This window comes from Pyxicephalus adspersus, chromosome 2 (genome assembly GCF_032062135.1).
Source record: "Pyxicephalus adspersus chromosome 2, UCB_Pads_2.0, whole genome shotgun sequence".
Classification (NCBI taxonomy): Eukaryota; Metazoa; Chordata; class Amphibia; order Anura; family Pyxicephalidae; genus Pyxicephalus; species Pyxicephalus adspersus.
Genome location: NC_092859.1, coordinates 128,024,549 through 128,040,051, shown reverse-complemented (window position 1 = coordinate 128,040,051; position 15,503 = coordinate 128,024,549). Strand labels below are relative to the sequence as shown.

Here is a 15,503-nt window from a genome sequence, read left to right as displayed (position 1 = left end):
CCTTCAAGTGGGCTTTTCATTTGTATTCACACACACACACAATATATATACGGCCGCATTTCATATTTTCAGCATTAGTAATTTTAACAATGGGAGTTTTTTTTGGCTATCTCAACTCACAGCAGTGGTAACTTACAGATACCTCCAGGAACACAAGTGACTTGCCATTGCCAGCAGAGTTGACAGCTTTCCTAGATGTGACCAGTTCCCCCCGCAGCTATCACATGCCACAGCCCCCCTAATGTGAAGGTTTTCTTTATAAGATATGACTTTTCCTGCTTTCCTAGTAAACATTACCAGATTCATTATTGTCTCTCCTTATTTTTTCCACCTTCCTTGCCAGGTGGCAAAGCACTAAGGTGCCATCTTGTTTCTTCACCATACTGGCTTCTTTCTTATTTATTTTCTCATTTAAGGAACTTAGCATCCGTATAGGGAAGACACCAGGTCAGTGACTTTAGGTCAGCTCTAGAGGTGAGTTTGTAAGGCAAATGGACCAGGAAGAAAGATCTATCTAGGTTATCAGACGAGAGCTTTCTGAGATGCTGTGGGACCCAGAGAAGCAATTTAAAAGCTGAACACCTGGCAATCACCAAAAAAACTGAAATATGCACATGAAATACAAAAATTATACTCCTACCTGTCTAGCCTGGAATAATATACATCCTTGACACACAGAACAATCAGGCCGTGGCCTGAGTTTTTTTCAGCTGCGGTTAAAGTGGAAGATGTTCAAGATCGAGCAGGGACAGGTGCATGTATTTCTAAAATTGTGAACGGACAGGTTAGGTTATGTTATTGCTCACCTGTCCCTTCTGCAATAAAGAACCGGCCTGGTCACAGTAAGAGTTAAGCTCTGCTTTAAACAACAAAGCGAGGTCACCTCTCCAGCCTTTAAATAGACAGTTAAAGAGCTGATGTTTACCCATCTATTAACATTGCTTTAACCTGTGGTCACCATGCACCAAAGCACATTGGCATGCCACACAATCAGATTAGCTTTTAGTGCTGCTCAGCCATTTCCTTATCTGCATGTACAGATGTAAAAGGCCGTTGCTTGGGTAAATCCTGGTACTTACTATAGCTGCAATTACCAATATTTTTCACTAATATATACCTGCTTTAATTGATTGTATCCACCTAGTGTTAGGTTTAAAAGCAATTTAAATGTATTTTTATAAAAAATGTGGTGCAGTCAGACCTTTATCATGCAACTATACCTAGGTGAATTGTGCAGCTTGAAAAATACCAAGCTCAGACAGTCCTATTTACCAGCTACCCAGACCTTAAACAACACTTTAATAAATTCTGTTTTATGTGCCACTGCTGAATTTGCAGACACACAATTCTTTTTTTTCAAATAGTCTGAGGCCTGGTAACTCTCAAATAAAACACAACGAAACAATGAAGAAAAAGCTTCCAAACTCTAACAGCATGAATCAAACTTAATAAACTCTACAATGCCATACTTCTGCAACAATTGGGTACTGACCATAATACATTTCCTTTTACATGCTGGCCGCATTTCATATTTTCAACAGTGGCAGTTTTAACCATGGGAGTTTTATTTGGCTATCTCAACTCACAGTAGTGGTAACTTACAGATACCTGCAGGAACACAAGTGACTTGCCATTGCCAGCAGAGTTGACAGCTTTCCTGGATGTGACCAGTTCCCCCTGCAGCTATCACATGCCACAGCCCCCCTAATGTGAAGGTTTTCTTTATAGACTTGAAATATAAAGCTTCTAAAAGACATTTCTTTTAGGATTATGAATGCACAGAGAGCAATCACTCAGGAAGAGAAATATCCTCTTTATTTCTTTCTTTAAAAATAAAAACATTTTGCTGAGCTCTCTCATGATATCTATAAACCTATAGCAGAGTGCCTGGAAGAAAAGGAGTCAGCATGGCTGCCAGTACTACTACTACTAATGTTGTAGATGTTGAAAGGATTTTTTTTAAATTTAGGTTTTATTACATAGCTGTAAACATACACATCTTGAAAATCAGTTCTCTGTAAGACTAGGTGCCAGCGGCTATGATTTGGAAGTAACAACATGAAGTAAAACAGAAGATATAATTTCTGTATGTGAAACAACACATTATGAGAATATAAAGTATAAAACTGAGCAAAAATGTGAAATACTGTCATGTAAGACAGTTAGATTACAGTCTTGGAGTATTTTTAAATCCCAGAATGTTACCAAGAAATATTCTTGATTCTATAGCACATTAATTTAGTTCTATGACCTCAGTTTTTAATGAACCCAGTTAGTGACAGCATAGCTAGAATAGACTTCAATAAATAGTCTAAATCATCACAGACTTATAAGACTCACAAAAAGAGTTGAACGCCTTGGAAAATGGTTATGGCCCCTGAGGACATGTTAAATTAAACAGAAGCTAAAATATTCACCTCTTCTCGGATACCGGCTTCCACACTAGTTCTTTTCCACTACAAGATGTTCCCAATCTCCTGGACTAATTGACACCCAGTATCATTCAAGCCGGAGAACTGAGGACATCTTATGAGTGTAGGGCATCATGCACCTGCCCCGGTGTCATGACAGTGCCATTCATTCGAAGATCTCCAGCAACACAGAAGAGCAGAAGTGAGGGAGGACTTATGTGTCAAAAGACCAGCCTGAAGACATCTGCAGAAGCTATGTCACCCTACCTAGTATTCCCCCTTCTCCTCTTGATCATTACTGCATTCTGCCTATTCTTTCTGCCTTTGCTTTAATGTTTTTACCTAAACATGTAACCTCATTGTTTGCTACTACTTTTATACATTTTGTAACTATATTTACTTGTATTGTTGCAAATTAATGTTATACAGGTATGTACTTTTAATTTATTGATACCAATTGTCTATATTGTACTCTGTACAGCAATATATGAGACTATGGACCTATAGAATTTATTATAATAATAAAATATTACAGAAGAGTATATACTAAAGAAAAATATATAGCCTGGAGCCATTCAAGAGAGATGGGATTGAATGAGAGTGAGGGGTTAGAGGCCACAGTTGGACTTTAATAAAATTGGTGGACCAGATACAAAATACATACCTTTTACATGAGTATAGATTTTGAAAAATATGTAGACATGAACAGAGTAGCTGTGGAATATTTATGGATCAAGGCAGATCCGTTGAATGAACCATATAGCAATATGAAGTAATTTCTAGATATAAAGAAATCTCTTTGAACTGTGGTAAATTTAGCAAGCAGTCTCTGAAGTGTAACATGAAAGAACTACTAATGTAATCTGTTGGAACTCATTTTTATATTTAAAGACTATAACATTTTGTATTTGGTTCTATTTTATTTTTGTATGTTTGCATAACCAGACAGGGTTTAGTAAGGTTTTAAAACAAATCTGAACTAAAAAAGCAAAGATTTGCTTTGTTATAGGGCACATCTAACAGTATTTACCGTGCCTAAATTGAACCATAAAATTAGACCTTTGTCTAGAACAATAATGAAAATTTTCAATGCACTGCGAGGTATGTAAAGGTGCTCAGACACTCCTGTGCCCACAAAACATATAGCTGTATTTCTGTAATGTTAATTGCAATCACTTGCCTCTGACTGCTAATTTCAGCTATAGCCAACTTTTACAGATGCAGATCTCATTGACAGACGCTTGGTGCAGACCCCATTGGCAGAACTCCAGTGCAAACCTTGGTGACAAACCCCCAGTGCAGACCTGAGTGATAGTCCCCTCAGTGACAGAGCTCCAGTGCAAACCATGGCAACAGTTCCCAAATGTAGGCCTCAGTAACAGAACTCTCAATGCAGACCTCCATGACAGACCAGTGGAGCAGACCTCAGTGACAGACCCCTTAACCCCACCAGTGCAGGCCTCAGTGAAAGACCATTCAGTGAAGACTTCCGGTACAGTTTCCAGTGCAGACCTTAGTGACAGACCCCCCCATGCCAACCTCTAAGGCAGATTGTAACAACATATTTTCTTGGTGCAGATCTGTTTACCAGACCACTTGTGAAGACTTTACTGATATACTGCTCAGTAACAACCTCCCATTCTCAGATACACAGTGCACAGTTCAGTGATAAACCCCTCAGTGACAGACCCCTGTTAAGACCCTAGAAGCAGACCTCTCAGTGCAGACCTCTGTGACAGACCCCTCTATCTTTTTCAGTGCAGGCCTCAGTGACAGATCTGTCCGTGCAGACTTCAGTTACAGTTTCCCAGTGCAGACCTAAGTGAGAGACCCCCAGTGCCGACCCCCAGAGCATACTGTAATGACAAATTTCCTTTGTGCAAATCTGTTTAACAGACCCCTGTGCAGACCTTACTAAAAGACTGCTCAGTGACTAATTCCCATTGACAGATCAACAGTGCAGACATTAGCACCAAGTAGTCTATTGGGCAAGGGATCACATGTTCCTCTAGTTCTGGTTTATTTTACAGTCAGTGGTTGGGAGGTATTATTCCATGTATAAAGCTGTTGGAAGGTTAGTTTTAAAGCTGCCTGAAGGTTAGTTTTAAAGAAACCAAAAGCTTTCTGCTAGTAGGAACTACTGAAATGAAAAGATATGTACATGTCCTATCATAAATTGTAAAAAATAGGAGGGGGATATTTCTCATTTTAGGATAAGATATGGCCTAACATTATAGAAGCACCTGGGACGATGTAGTAAAAGAATACAAGCTATTCACATCCTACTGAAATACACAATTTACTTCAGTTTAGTAAATTCAATACTGCTGACTTGAACTCTGTTTTGCTCTTATGTTTAGATTTCCTTATATGTAATTTTTCCAAAGTGAAAAGGTACCCATTCAGTGAAATATCATTTGTAAGTTGATGTTTCATCTTAATAAGTGAATAGTCTAAATTCATTAAATGACCATCATGGATTCTAGACTGCATGCAGTTATTTCAGTATTGTTTCAATTTGAAAAGAGTAGTAGACACACTAACACATATGCACAAAAGTTGTTGATGCCCTTTCCTCATTGGATTTTTAACATCAATGCTTCTAATTCTGAGCACAACTTCTAAAACCTGGGGTAGTTGTTTGTTGCATGAAAACATACATCTCATTAATTTTTGGCATATAATAACTGGGCGTCAGTATTTTTTGTAAAATTAAAATTAACCACTAACTCTAAACCTCAATCAATTAACTCTAACCATACTAATTAGCCAATCACACGGTAGCAAAATCAAATCACCTTTCTTTCCCATTCAGATTTGGGCAGCATGGTGGCTCAGAAGTTAGCACTCTGGCCTTTGCAGTGCTAGGTCCTAGATTCAAATCTTGGCCAGGACACTATCTGCATGGCGTTTGTGTGAGTTTCCTCCGGGTACTCCGGTTTCCTCCCACATTGCAAAAATGTGCAGTTAGGTTAATTGGCTTCTGCTTAAAAATTACCTAAGTAATAATGACATTTGACTATGGTAGACTCCTTTGATGGACAGCTTGTGACATGACTATGGACTTTGTACAGTGCTGTGTAATATGTTGAAACTATATAAATACTGTATAATAAAATAAAAATGCTCCGTTTGAACTCCAGCAGGTTGTCTTGACATGTCTAAATACTGTACATTGAGTTGCTGCCGTGTGATTGGTGATATAAGATATTTGTGTTAGCAAACTTGAGTATGTGTACCCAATAATGGAACTGGTATGTATATATACCTAAATTTACTGTATTTGACAAGGTGCAAGAAAATGTACCTCTCCTCATCATACATTAATCATATGAAATGCAATTTTTGATTTTATTTTTAAAAATTAAATCATCTTTATTCAAACCATTTTGATTTTAAAAAGTAATTGTGATGCCCTCAAATATATAGCTTTTTTCTTTCTGAGTGTCTGAGGACATAGTTTGTTCAACAGATGTCTGTCAATAACAGGAAAAAAAAACTTGGCTCCTTAAAATTCACTCCTTAACATTCGCTTGGTGGATAGCAGAGGAGTGATTGGCAGCACAAATAAAACACAAGCTAGAAAGCCTTCAATCTGCAGCTGATGCACACAAGGAACACAGGGATCTGAGTTTACAATAGAGAAAACATTACCAAGCTAATGGCAAAGGCAATCATTTGACCACCATGCATCTCTACTAGCAGCAGGGCTTCCATTTTCGCCTAAGTGTTAGAGTACCTTTTTGCTTTCTCTAGCCACGGCGGGGGTAAAGCAACCCAGTGTGCAAAACCCACTGACTGGTAATAAATTACTATATTGGATACTTTTTGTTTTCTTTTAGCAATGACTTTACTGAGAATACCTGCTATCATTACCAATTAAAGAGAGGGCTTGCTAAGCAGACATGCAATTCTCTTGCTTCACTTGACTTGGCATGAATCACTAGGTCAGGATTCTATGCTGACCCCTCTACCTGACCAGACGCCATGTAAAACTATGTTTACTAAAAAAAGATAAATTATTGTCAGAGGACACTGTCTATCTGTATACACACACATGCAGTTCAGAAAATAACAGTTCTTCAGGAAATAACAAGCTGAAAATTGCCAAATATTGCTGTATTTAGACCAGCACCAGCAATATCTTCTACATATAACATATTGATTTGTTATATGATAATATTCAATATTCTTTTATTAATGATGCTTTTCTTGATAAACTAGCTAAGAACAGTGAAAAAGTGTTATTCCAGCACATTCACTGAAGTCTAAAATTCATTATATAGTTCTTTTATAGTACTTTTTATGTGGCACATGAATATGAATAATTATGATTAAGTATTACACAGGAAAGTTGAAATATATAATGAATTTCAGACTTTTTTATTGGTCTTGGCTTTAGGCAACATAAAGAATTACTCAATTAGCTTAGTGAATATGATGAAAATTCACTTTGCAAATAATACTTAATGATGTACAAGGATATGTTAAAAAATGCTTGAACCTTAATGTATGGCTGAAGCTTGCTGAGCCTTACCTCAGTCCAAGATAACTGAGTTATCCCATGCTCCAGTGTTTGCATGATGTTAACGTTTTGCTTTTTTAAATTTTTTTTTTATTATTTCTCTTTTTTCAACTATGAATCTTAAGACTATTTTCATACATTTTGTCAGGTTCATTTTTATCAGTTTCCCCATATCTAAAAGTGTTTAAACGTTTGTAATAAGGTGATTGGTTTATTGTGTGCAGAAGTAACAACAATGTAATAATGCAGCAGAGCTTGAAAAACTTAAAATTCTAAAAAAGACCAACGACTTCCTGTGAACAATGGTAGTTAGTTGGAGAAATAAGGTACAAAGTAATTCATTGCACTGCTGCTCTTCTCTGACAACTTATTTCAACAAGTAGTAGTGTACTGACCATGCTGACACTGTCCATCTACATTGTCCTGGTTTACACTGTTAGATTCCACAGAAAGAAGTCACTGGTGGTGTCATTATATGATTTGTAGTTAAAGCCCCTATAGGTAAAGTCCATCTATACATTTTGGCTCTCTTTCTCTACCTTAAAACTACATAGAGGTACAAAAAAGAACCATTGTAGGTGGGGGGATTGGGCGTACAATTTTCATCATCCTTCTAAAAAGATCTCAGGGAAGGTTGAGTAGAGCATTTCCCACAAGAGGATTCTACCGCACAGAGGACAATCTTCATCTCACGATTTGAGATACTCAACATCCTTTCAGATCTGGCCAGAAGGAGGAGGTCGACCTCTCCTAGACAGAGTAGGGAGAAGACAAGGAAATTATCTAAAAGTATCTGACCTATTCCTCCACAAGTGTCCAGTCACTGTCATGTGAAGGACATTTGGTTAAATTAGCTGCAGGACAACATTTCCTCCTAATAAAGCAGGTAACATGTATGTAGTGTGTATATCTTCATTTGCTATATTGAATTAATTTAAATGTCCTTGTGGTCAGCTGATACCATTGAACATACGTACCCTACCAGTATATGGGGCATGCATTCTTCAGCCTTTCTTACATCTATTCACACACAAGTAGGCCTGAAGCAAGGAAAGAAGAGGGAATTAGTGGATGGCCTCATGGCAGGGAGGAGAAGGGAAAGGCATGATGAGGAAGGGGTTAAAAGAGTTATGGGGGTGGCAGAAAACTTTAGGGTAATGGGATGTGGTCAGTAAAAGAGGTGGGGTTAAGTGACGTGAGATATAGGGGGAAAAAGGTGGGGTAGAGAGGAGCAAGGAAAAACATACCTCACCCCTGCCTTCACCCTTTGTTTTACTAGGTTTTGGGCTTGGGGTAGAATCATATTGGGGAAAAACTATAATGTCATGGCAGCGCAGGGTTGCAGGTCCATGAAAGGGGGTAATGCTAAGTAAATCAACAAGGAGTGGGACCCCACGGATGTATGAAGGTCCTTTCTAGGTGGAGCCTAAGGTTACACATGGTTGTTGGGAAGGCCAGTGGGAGCTGTGGATACTGGTATAGTTGTTCCAAAAAGCAGTGTGGTAGCATTTGGGGGCCCCCTAAAACACGAAAGTAGGGGAAGAAAGGTAAGTTGTGGGAAGAGGGCAATTTCATCCTCTCTACCCTGGTCATATACAAAATGTTGTGGTTTAAACAAAAAAGCACAGTGAGCAGATGATTCATATGCACAGTTATTCAAGACACACACAAAATTAATATATACTGGTTGAAACAACTATCAAATACACCCTCAGTGGATAGGCAAATGAGCATTCCATTTTTATCGTCGTTTTGTCATTAAAAGCACGGAGTGTTTGACTTTATCTATAATACAGAATGGTTATTTTTTTATTTCAAAACTGGTCATTTATTTTGGGTAGTTTCAAACAGCAATAAAGGCAAAACTAGAGTACACGTTTAGCAGAAGTTTGATGAACAAAGAAATAAGCAATTTCACAGCATTTTGATAAATTTTGGATTAATTCAGTAAATTTTATTTGGTAAATTTCATATTCATTCTTCTCACTTCAGATCAGCAATATTTACCAGGGTTCCACAGAACACTGTTTTTTTCCAGAGGGTGCTAGGGGTTCCTCTATCTCTGGCTGATTTGTCTTCCTTTTGATGGTGTGTACATAATCCCTGTATTGACACCAATTGGCAGAGCCAGTAGTATGACACCAATTATCTTTTTAGGTGTTTGTAGAGGTGGTATACAAACAACAAACATTGGAGTCATACCTAAAGTGCATAATGTCTCATTGCATCCATAACTATATCTTTCATTCTAAGTGCACTGCTCTCACCCTTTTTACAATTGCCTAACACAATGCTAGTTTGATCTTATGATGTTCCACACAGCCATTTTTGTTTAATTTTTTTTCCCCAAAAATGAAATGTTCTAAACTGAATGTACATGTATGGGTGAAACACAATACCAAAAGGTTTTAATACAATAGGAGATCACCTTCACGTTGAAGTCTATTCTGCAAGAATGTGAGCTTTAATTTATTCTTTACAAATATGCAGCCTTGAGTTTGTTTTTTCTAAGCTGAACCAAGGCCATGTGTGAACTAATCAACACATTTAGCAGTTTCACAGATGACCCTTAACGTGTTTGCCATTCATTTGTAAGCTTGTATGCTTTGGAGGACGAGTGCATTGCCTGACACGTACATTTGCTGAAAATTGCTGTACAACAATAAATTACAGGCTGTGTACTTCTGAGTTTGAAGCAAGTGTTTTCAGCACAAGAGGAATCTGTCCTGTATGTCTGAGCTAGCCATCCAGCAGTTGTCTCAGCTGCACAATGCAAATGTTTGTCTTCCCTCATGAGCCTCTTTTGGGCTGCACAGCTTTATCAGCTCTCTGTGTATGACAGACCTCTTTATCAGCCTGGCAGATAGGAAGAAACCATCATACATCATGCTCCATACACTGCACAGGAACCCACATTAATGAATGTCTGTCACTGGCATAAACCTGGAAAATGAATACAGTCCCACATAAAAAAGATGAAATATATAACAAAATCCAATGGCCCTTTCTGTGGTGCTTTGAAGCATTAGAGAAAATAAAAAGGATAAAAATAAATAAAAATGGTTTTCTGTCCAGTAAGGCAGGGACGAGTTCCATGTGATATTTTACAACACACTCACACTGTACTCACTGAAGCTTTAAGAAACAAATATTCACAATGTGGATTCTATTGCATACACTGAGTTATCTTCAATTACTAGTATATTATGTTTTAACGTCCATTATAATATTTACTTTACCTCTAAAAATACTTCTAAATCTACTTATCAAATATACTTTTCTCTTATAATTATAATTATATAAAATAATATATTTATTTTATATTGATATTTTTTTTACATATATTATTTCCATATGACAATATGGCCTCAGCCTAGATTTAGAGGGTATAGTTAAAAATCTAATACAAATCAAAATCAACAGTTCATGCTACCTAAATGTTTAAAGTAAAATTATAATATTTTTAAAATAGTATAAGATATATATGTATTCGTGGTCATCTTAACGTAAATCAGTGTTTGTTGACCTTTTTACTGTGGAAGGCACACTTAAAATAACATTCAGGTCTTCCGGGAACCCCTTCTAAAATTACTATATCCACAGCTCAACCAACTACTTAAACTGACCTGAGAAGTTCACATTGCTCATTGCTCAAGGAACTCCGAGCATCCTCTGGAGGAACCCCCACTGAGAAACACTGATGTAGTAGTCTGAGTGTTGGGTGTTTTTGTTTTATGATCATTATTTTGTATAGGGATTGTACATATAAATGTACATGGAGGAAGCCATATTTGCTCAATAGCTATTAGGCTTTGGTTTACAGTAATTGCGCTTTACTGCTGCTCTTTCACATGGCAAATATTTGGATATATGCAAAGAAGACATCCGTTTATGCCAACCCTTTTCCTTTCCAAAAAAAGCAGTAGCAATTGGTTGGGAAAATCTTGAAGCTTGGGGCAGGGATTGTCTGCTGGAAAAAAAGTTTACACATATATGATCTTTCTATAATTTGACCATGAATGAGTCTCTTATATCTGTAAACATGGTAAGCCTAGTTAAATCTTTTACCCTAGTATATGGATAAACAGCATAGGATGTACAAATACTATCAAAATTACTTCTGAAAAATATTTCAATAACAATGCAATATAGTCATTGAAAATATAGTGTATTTGCTGTTTAAATGATGGTTAGCAACACCTGTGTTATGTTTTAGGCTTATGTTATCAGAGTCTTGAATTATGATTTGTTGAATTGAATTGTCGACCAGTTTCTTGGACTCTAGGAATCAGACCTCCCCACTTGAATTTCCAGGTTTTTTTTACCCTGACATGGGTCATATGAAAGCCCCCCATTCACCATGCTGTACTTTTTATTTTACATAACCTAAAATTACAACAAAAGGCTTGTTGAGTACATTTGGCAATATAAAAGGTATAGTTAGGGCCTGCCTAAAACAAAAGGTAATTCTGGAAGAACATTAATATTACCTACACCTAAGGAATAATGGTGTGCCACTGGCATTCTTAAGAAATACAATTTGGTAAACAACCATAACAATGAAATAAGTTTTAGACTGACTCACTTCTTAAAAATCCTAAAGTAAACCCGTGGATTGGTTATGAAAAACGGCAGTCACTTGGGGCAAAAAGCAAACTCTGTGTAAGCTTCTTGTTGCAAGCTGATCTCTAATAGCTATGCACCAGTAACAGAGTAAGTCACAAGACACCCTTACATTTGGATAATTTACATTTAAAAAAAAAATGGATAAAGAGGGGGAAGAAGAAATTTTATGTGTTGCTGGCAGGCCTTCAATCTTTTAGTAGATCAACAATATTGAATAAGTGCACATAATATAATAGAGCTGAAACTGTTCACAAGTTTGAGGAACAACACTTCTGTACAAAACTGTATGAGATGTAAATAGTATTTATATTATTAAAAATTAATACTTACATTACCTTATTTAAACTAATATGGGTTTCCAATTACATATCTCTTTATTGTAGTAAATTCTCTTTTTAAGGTTGCCTGTTGGAGTAAGAACGAGTTTACACTTATAGTAAATTTACCTGACCATGGTTTATCTAACGGAAGGTTCTCTTGCATGTCTGCAAATAACTTCCTTTTTAATATTCAAATGCAATATTTTGCTAACGTAGCTATAAACTTTAATCAATAGATTTATTTATACTAAAGCATAACTTTGACCTGATATATTTTTTTCATATTGATATTAAAAAAAAAAAAAAATAGGATTCTAACTGGGTAAACAGAAACATGGGAGAAGACAAAAGAAAAAGACTGGACCCTACAAATTAGACACAGTAGTATTACCCAGCTTTATAATCGTAATTACTGTAAATGAGGATGAATGCGCAAGGAGCCTTGTGTCACTCAAAGGGGACTTCCCCCAGGGTGACGTCACGATGCCAGAACTCGCCCACCCATGGGAGAAGGGGACGCACTGGCCAGGTAATTTTTCTCATGAACCAACAGTTGGCGACCGCTGACCTTAAACACTGAATATCACTCCAACAAGGCAGTACTGTCCACTTCCATCTCACCTAATTAGCTTGGAAGAATCCATCCTTGTAGTCCCATGACTCTTAGGTTGGTGCCTTTTTTTAAGCAATACAATTTTTTAAAAAATCAACTGAAATCGTGTAGCACGAGAATGAATAATGTTGGGGTGCTGGGCACATAGCTCAACATTATTGCTTGCTTGAAGGTGTTTTTGTTTTTATGTTTACTGAAAATATTTATTTAATTTATGTGATGCTTCAAAAAAGACTCCAAAAGTGTTGTATGAGAAACACCTCATTGAGAGTTTATTAATAAATTATTTCTGTTTGCAAATGATGGATGGTTCACCTCATTCACTATGATGGATGTCTGATATGCAGAAACAGAAAACAAAGCCTGGAGTTCTAACTTTATGAGATATAAAGCAGTACATGGTTGTAATGTACTGCTGCACACAATTATGCCAATTTATTTGCACTGCTACATTCAACGTAATCAATGGGGTGAGCATCACAATGGACAGTATATCTACATATATATTAAATTTTCTTAACGTAGACCAGTACTGTTTAATGAATTGTATCCCTGGACCCATAAAAAATTACCATCAATACATATTTTTTATGAGTTCCTTTACGTATATGATACATATTCTCATGTTACCGATCACTTATTGGCATTTTTAAGTTTCAGATGTATCAGACATGTCATGTTATTGCCTTACTTTGTTTGAGGACTTTTCTGAATGGATCAGATTATGGGACAGGTTTCCAAGTTTGTATGAGTTAGATGACTTGAATGTTGTCCTTGTGTTCCGTTGTGTCTCATGGGAAGTGTTGACTATGGAATCTGTTGTTTCGATGGTAAAATCTTCACAAGCCATAAGAATTGCTTTAGCCATATCTCCAGTTTCGTGGCGTTCTAATGTACCTAAACAATTGCAAATGAAAAGGCTCAGCCAGTAGACAATCAATTGAAAGGGGATTTCAAATAAATGCTGAAAAAATCTACAGCTTATTTCCAACATACTACTAAAAGATAGACATTGGGGTAGATTTACTATAGAAATGTAAGATTTTTAGATAGCAAAGTGAATTATCACCCTGTAAGGTTTAGTAAATAAGGGAAAGCTCTGTTGACTTCCTTAAAAGCCTTCCAAAATGCAAACAAAAAATCATGTGTTTTCTAATCATCAATTGTTTTCTATATTTCTAAATTTCTAAGTATTTATAAAGCACCAACATATTACACATTGTCAAATCACTAACTGTCTCTCAAAGTAGCTCAAAATATAATGCTCTACCATAGTCATATGTCTTTAACCCCCCTAGCATTCTAATTTTGTCCAAATTGTCATGCAAAAAGTTACATTTTGTTGAAGGGAAATTTATTTTACATTGTAGGCTATAATTCTTAGGTATATCTCACCGAAATATGTCCAACATTTATTAAATGTAATAATAAACTTTAAATAAAAAAAACAAAAAATAAAAAAATAATTAAACATGTATCATATATGTACAGTAGCTTGTATAATATATAATATAATTATATGAAAAATTTTTTAGACTTAATACAGCTATTTTGTATTGAATTCCATACAAAATTATTTGAGTTTCCCGCCGATCCTCCCGCCCGCACCGACGTCACCAGGAAACATCTTTGCACTTTGCAGCAAGAGATCAGAGAAGGAGTACGTGTCCCCAGGACCTGCGGGGATGCTGACAGAGCAAGGTAACTGGGTTTTTTTAAGTTTAAAGCTACCCTGAGTGTGATGATGGGGGGATTAGTGCTATGGGGGTTAATACAGTCCAGGGTCAATTTTGGGGGAATCCAAACAACTAACTGCATGTTTTTGTGATGTGGGAAGTACACGGAGGAAACCCACACAAACATAGGAAGAACCTGCAAACTCCATGCAGATAGTGCCCTGGCTGAGATTTAATCCAGGGACCCAGCACTGCAAAGACCAGAGGGATAACCTCTGAGCTACCGTGCTGCTGCAATGTATATGGAATTCAGAAAAGTTGTTTCTCCTTGTACTCATAAACAATATATGAAACACAAGCAGGGTTTGAGAAATCTAGGAAGCACAAATGGACTTTTTATTTTCTGGTATACTTGTTACTGTAGCCATGCTGCATCATGCTGCATTTCTTCTGCACATTATTAATCTTGTATTCACACATGACAAAATACGCCAAGGTTTTATCCTTTTTTCCTAAGGTTAAAGTGCAGGAAATTTGGGATTGGGCTGAGACATAAATGTGGAAGAGCCAGGCAGTGCAAGGCAAGGCAAGATCATTGTGCTCATAATGATTATAACAAATAAAAAAATGTACATCTTATAACTGCCACAAACAGTTGTATATATATATATACATATAGTATTTGCAATGGCTATTATAGGGATGGTGTATATATTTTAGGAAGCCATTAACTAACATGGTGCAAATAAATAGTCAGCCACAGCATTGTGCTTAGTAATTAGCTTCTTCCAGGCTTCAACAAGAGAGACAATGAAAAGCAGTATTTGATTGATAAGGGCCCCTGATCAGAGCCCCAGTACAGGAGGACCAGGCACAGTATGAATACAAACACTGCCCTCTAGTGCTCAAACTGGTACACAGCTGAGCATGCTATGAATAAAGCCACTTTTATAGGGCAATAAATACAGTGTGATCCATTTTTATGATGAAAAACCTTTACAGTCTCTGCACTTGATAGCACTCATTGTCTCAGTGGGATATCCATCTCTATGCAGAGAAAAGGTGGTCTAATGCAATGCGGTCAGTCATTTCCATGCTTGTCCTCAGACACTGAATGACATGTGAAATTGGTGATTCTTCACAAGGCATTTTCTTGATATTAATACATACATAGTAATACTTGCCTGAGCTACTTTCAATTTAGTCTCTGGGTTATCTTGATTTAATGACAAATAAGGAATTCTTAGTATTAATTATTGTTACTTAGAAGCTGCATATCATCTACTCAATTGTTGTATGTAATTAATATTTACTTTAATTATTAAGGTGGCA

The 15,503-nt window shown here is 36.7% G+C and overlaps 1 protein-coding gene across 1 annotated transcript in view; it reads right to left on the bottom strand.

The window, feature by feature from the left end:
• The window catches only part of WDR72 (WD repeat domain 72), a 109,328-nt gene that overhangs the window by 45,766 nt on the left and 48,059 nt on the right, over positions 1 to 15,503 (bottom strand). Inside the window, exon 14 of the mRNA XM_072402360.1 lies at positions 13,187 to 13,392. Within this exon, the coding sequence (XP_072258461.1) occupies positions 13,187 to 13,392 (206 nt within the window). The remainder of the gene's footprint in view (positions 1 to 13,186; positions 13,393 to 15,503) is intronic.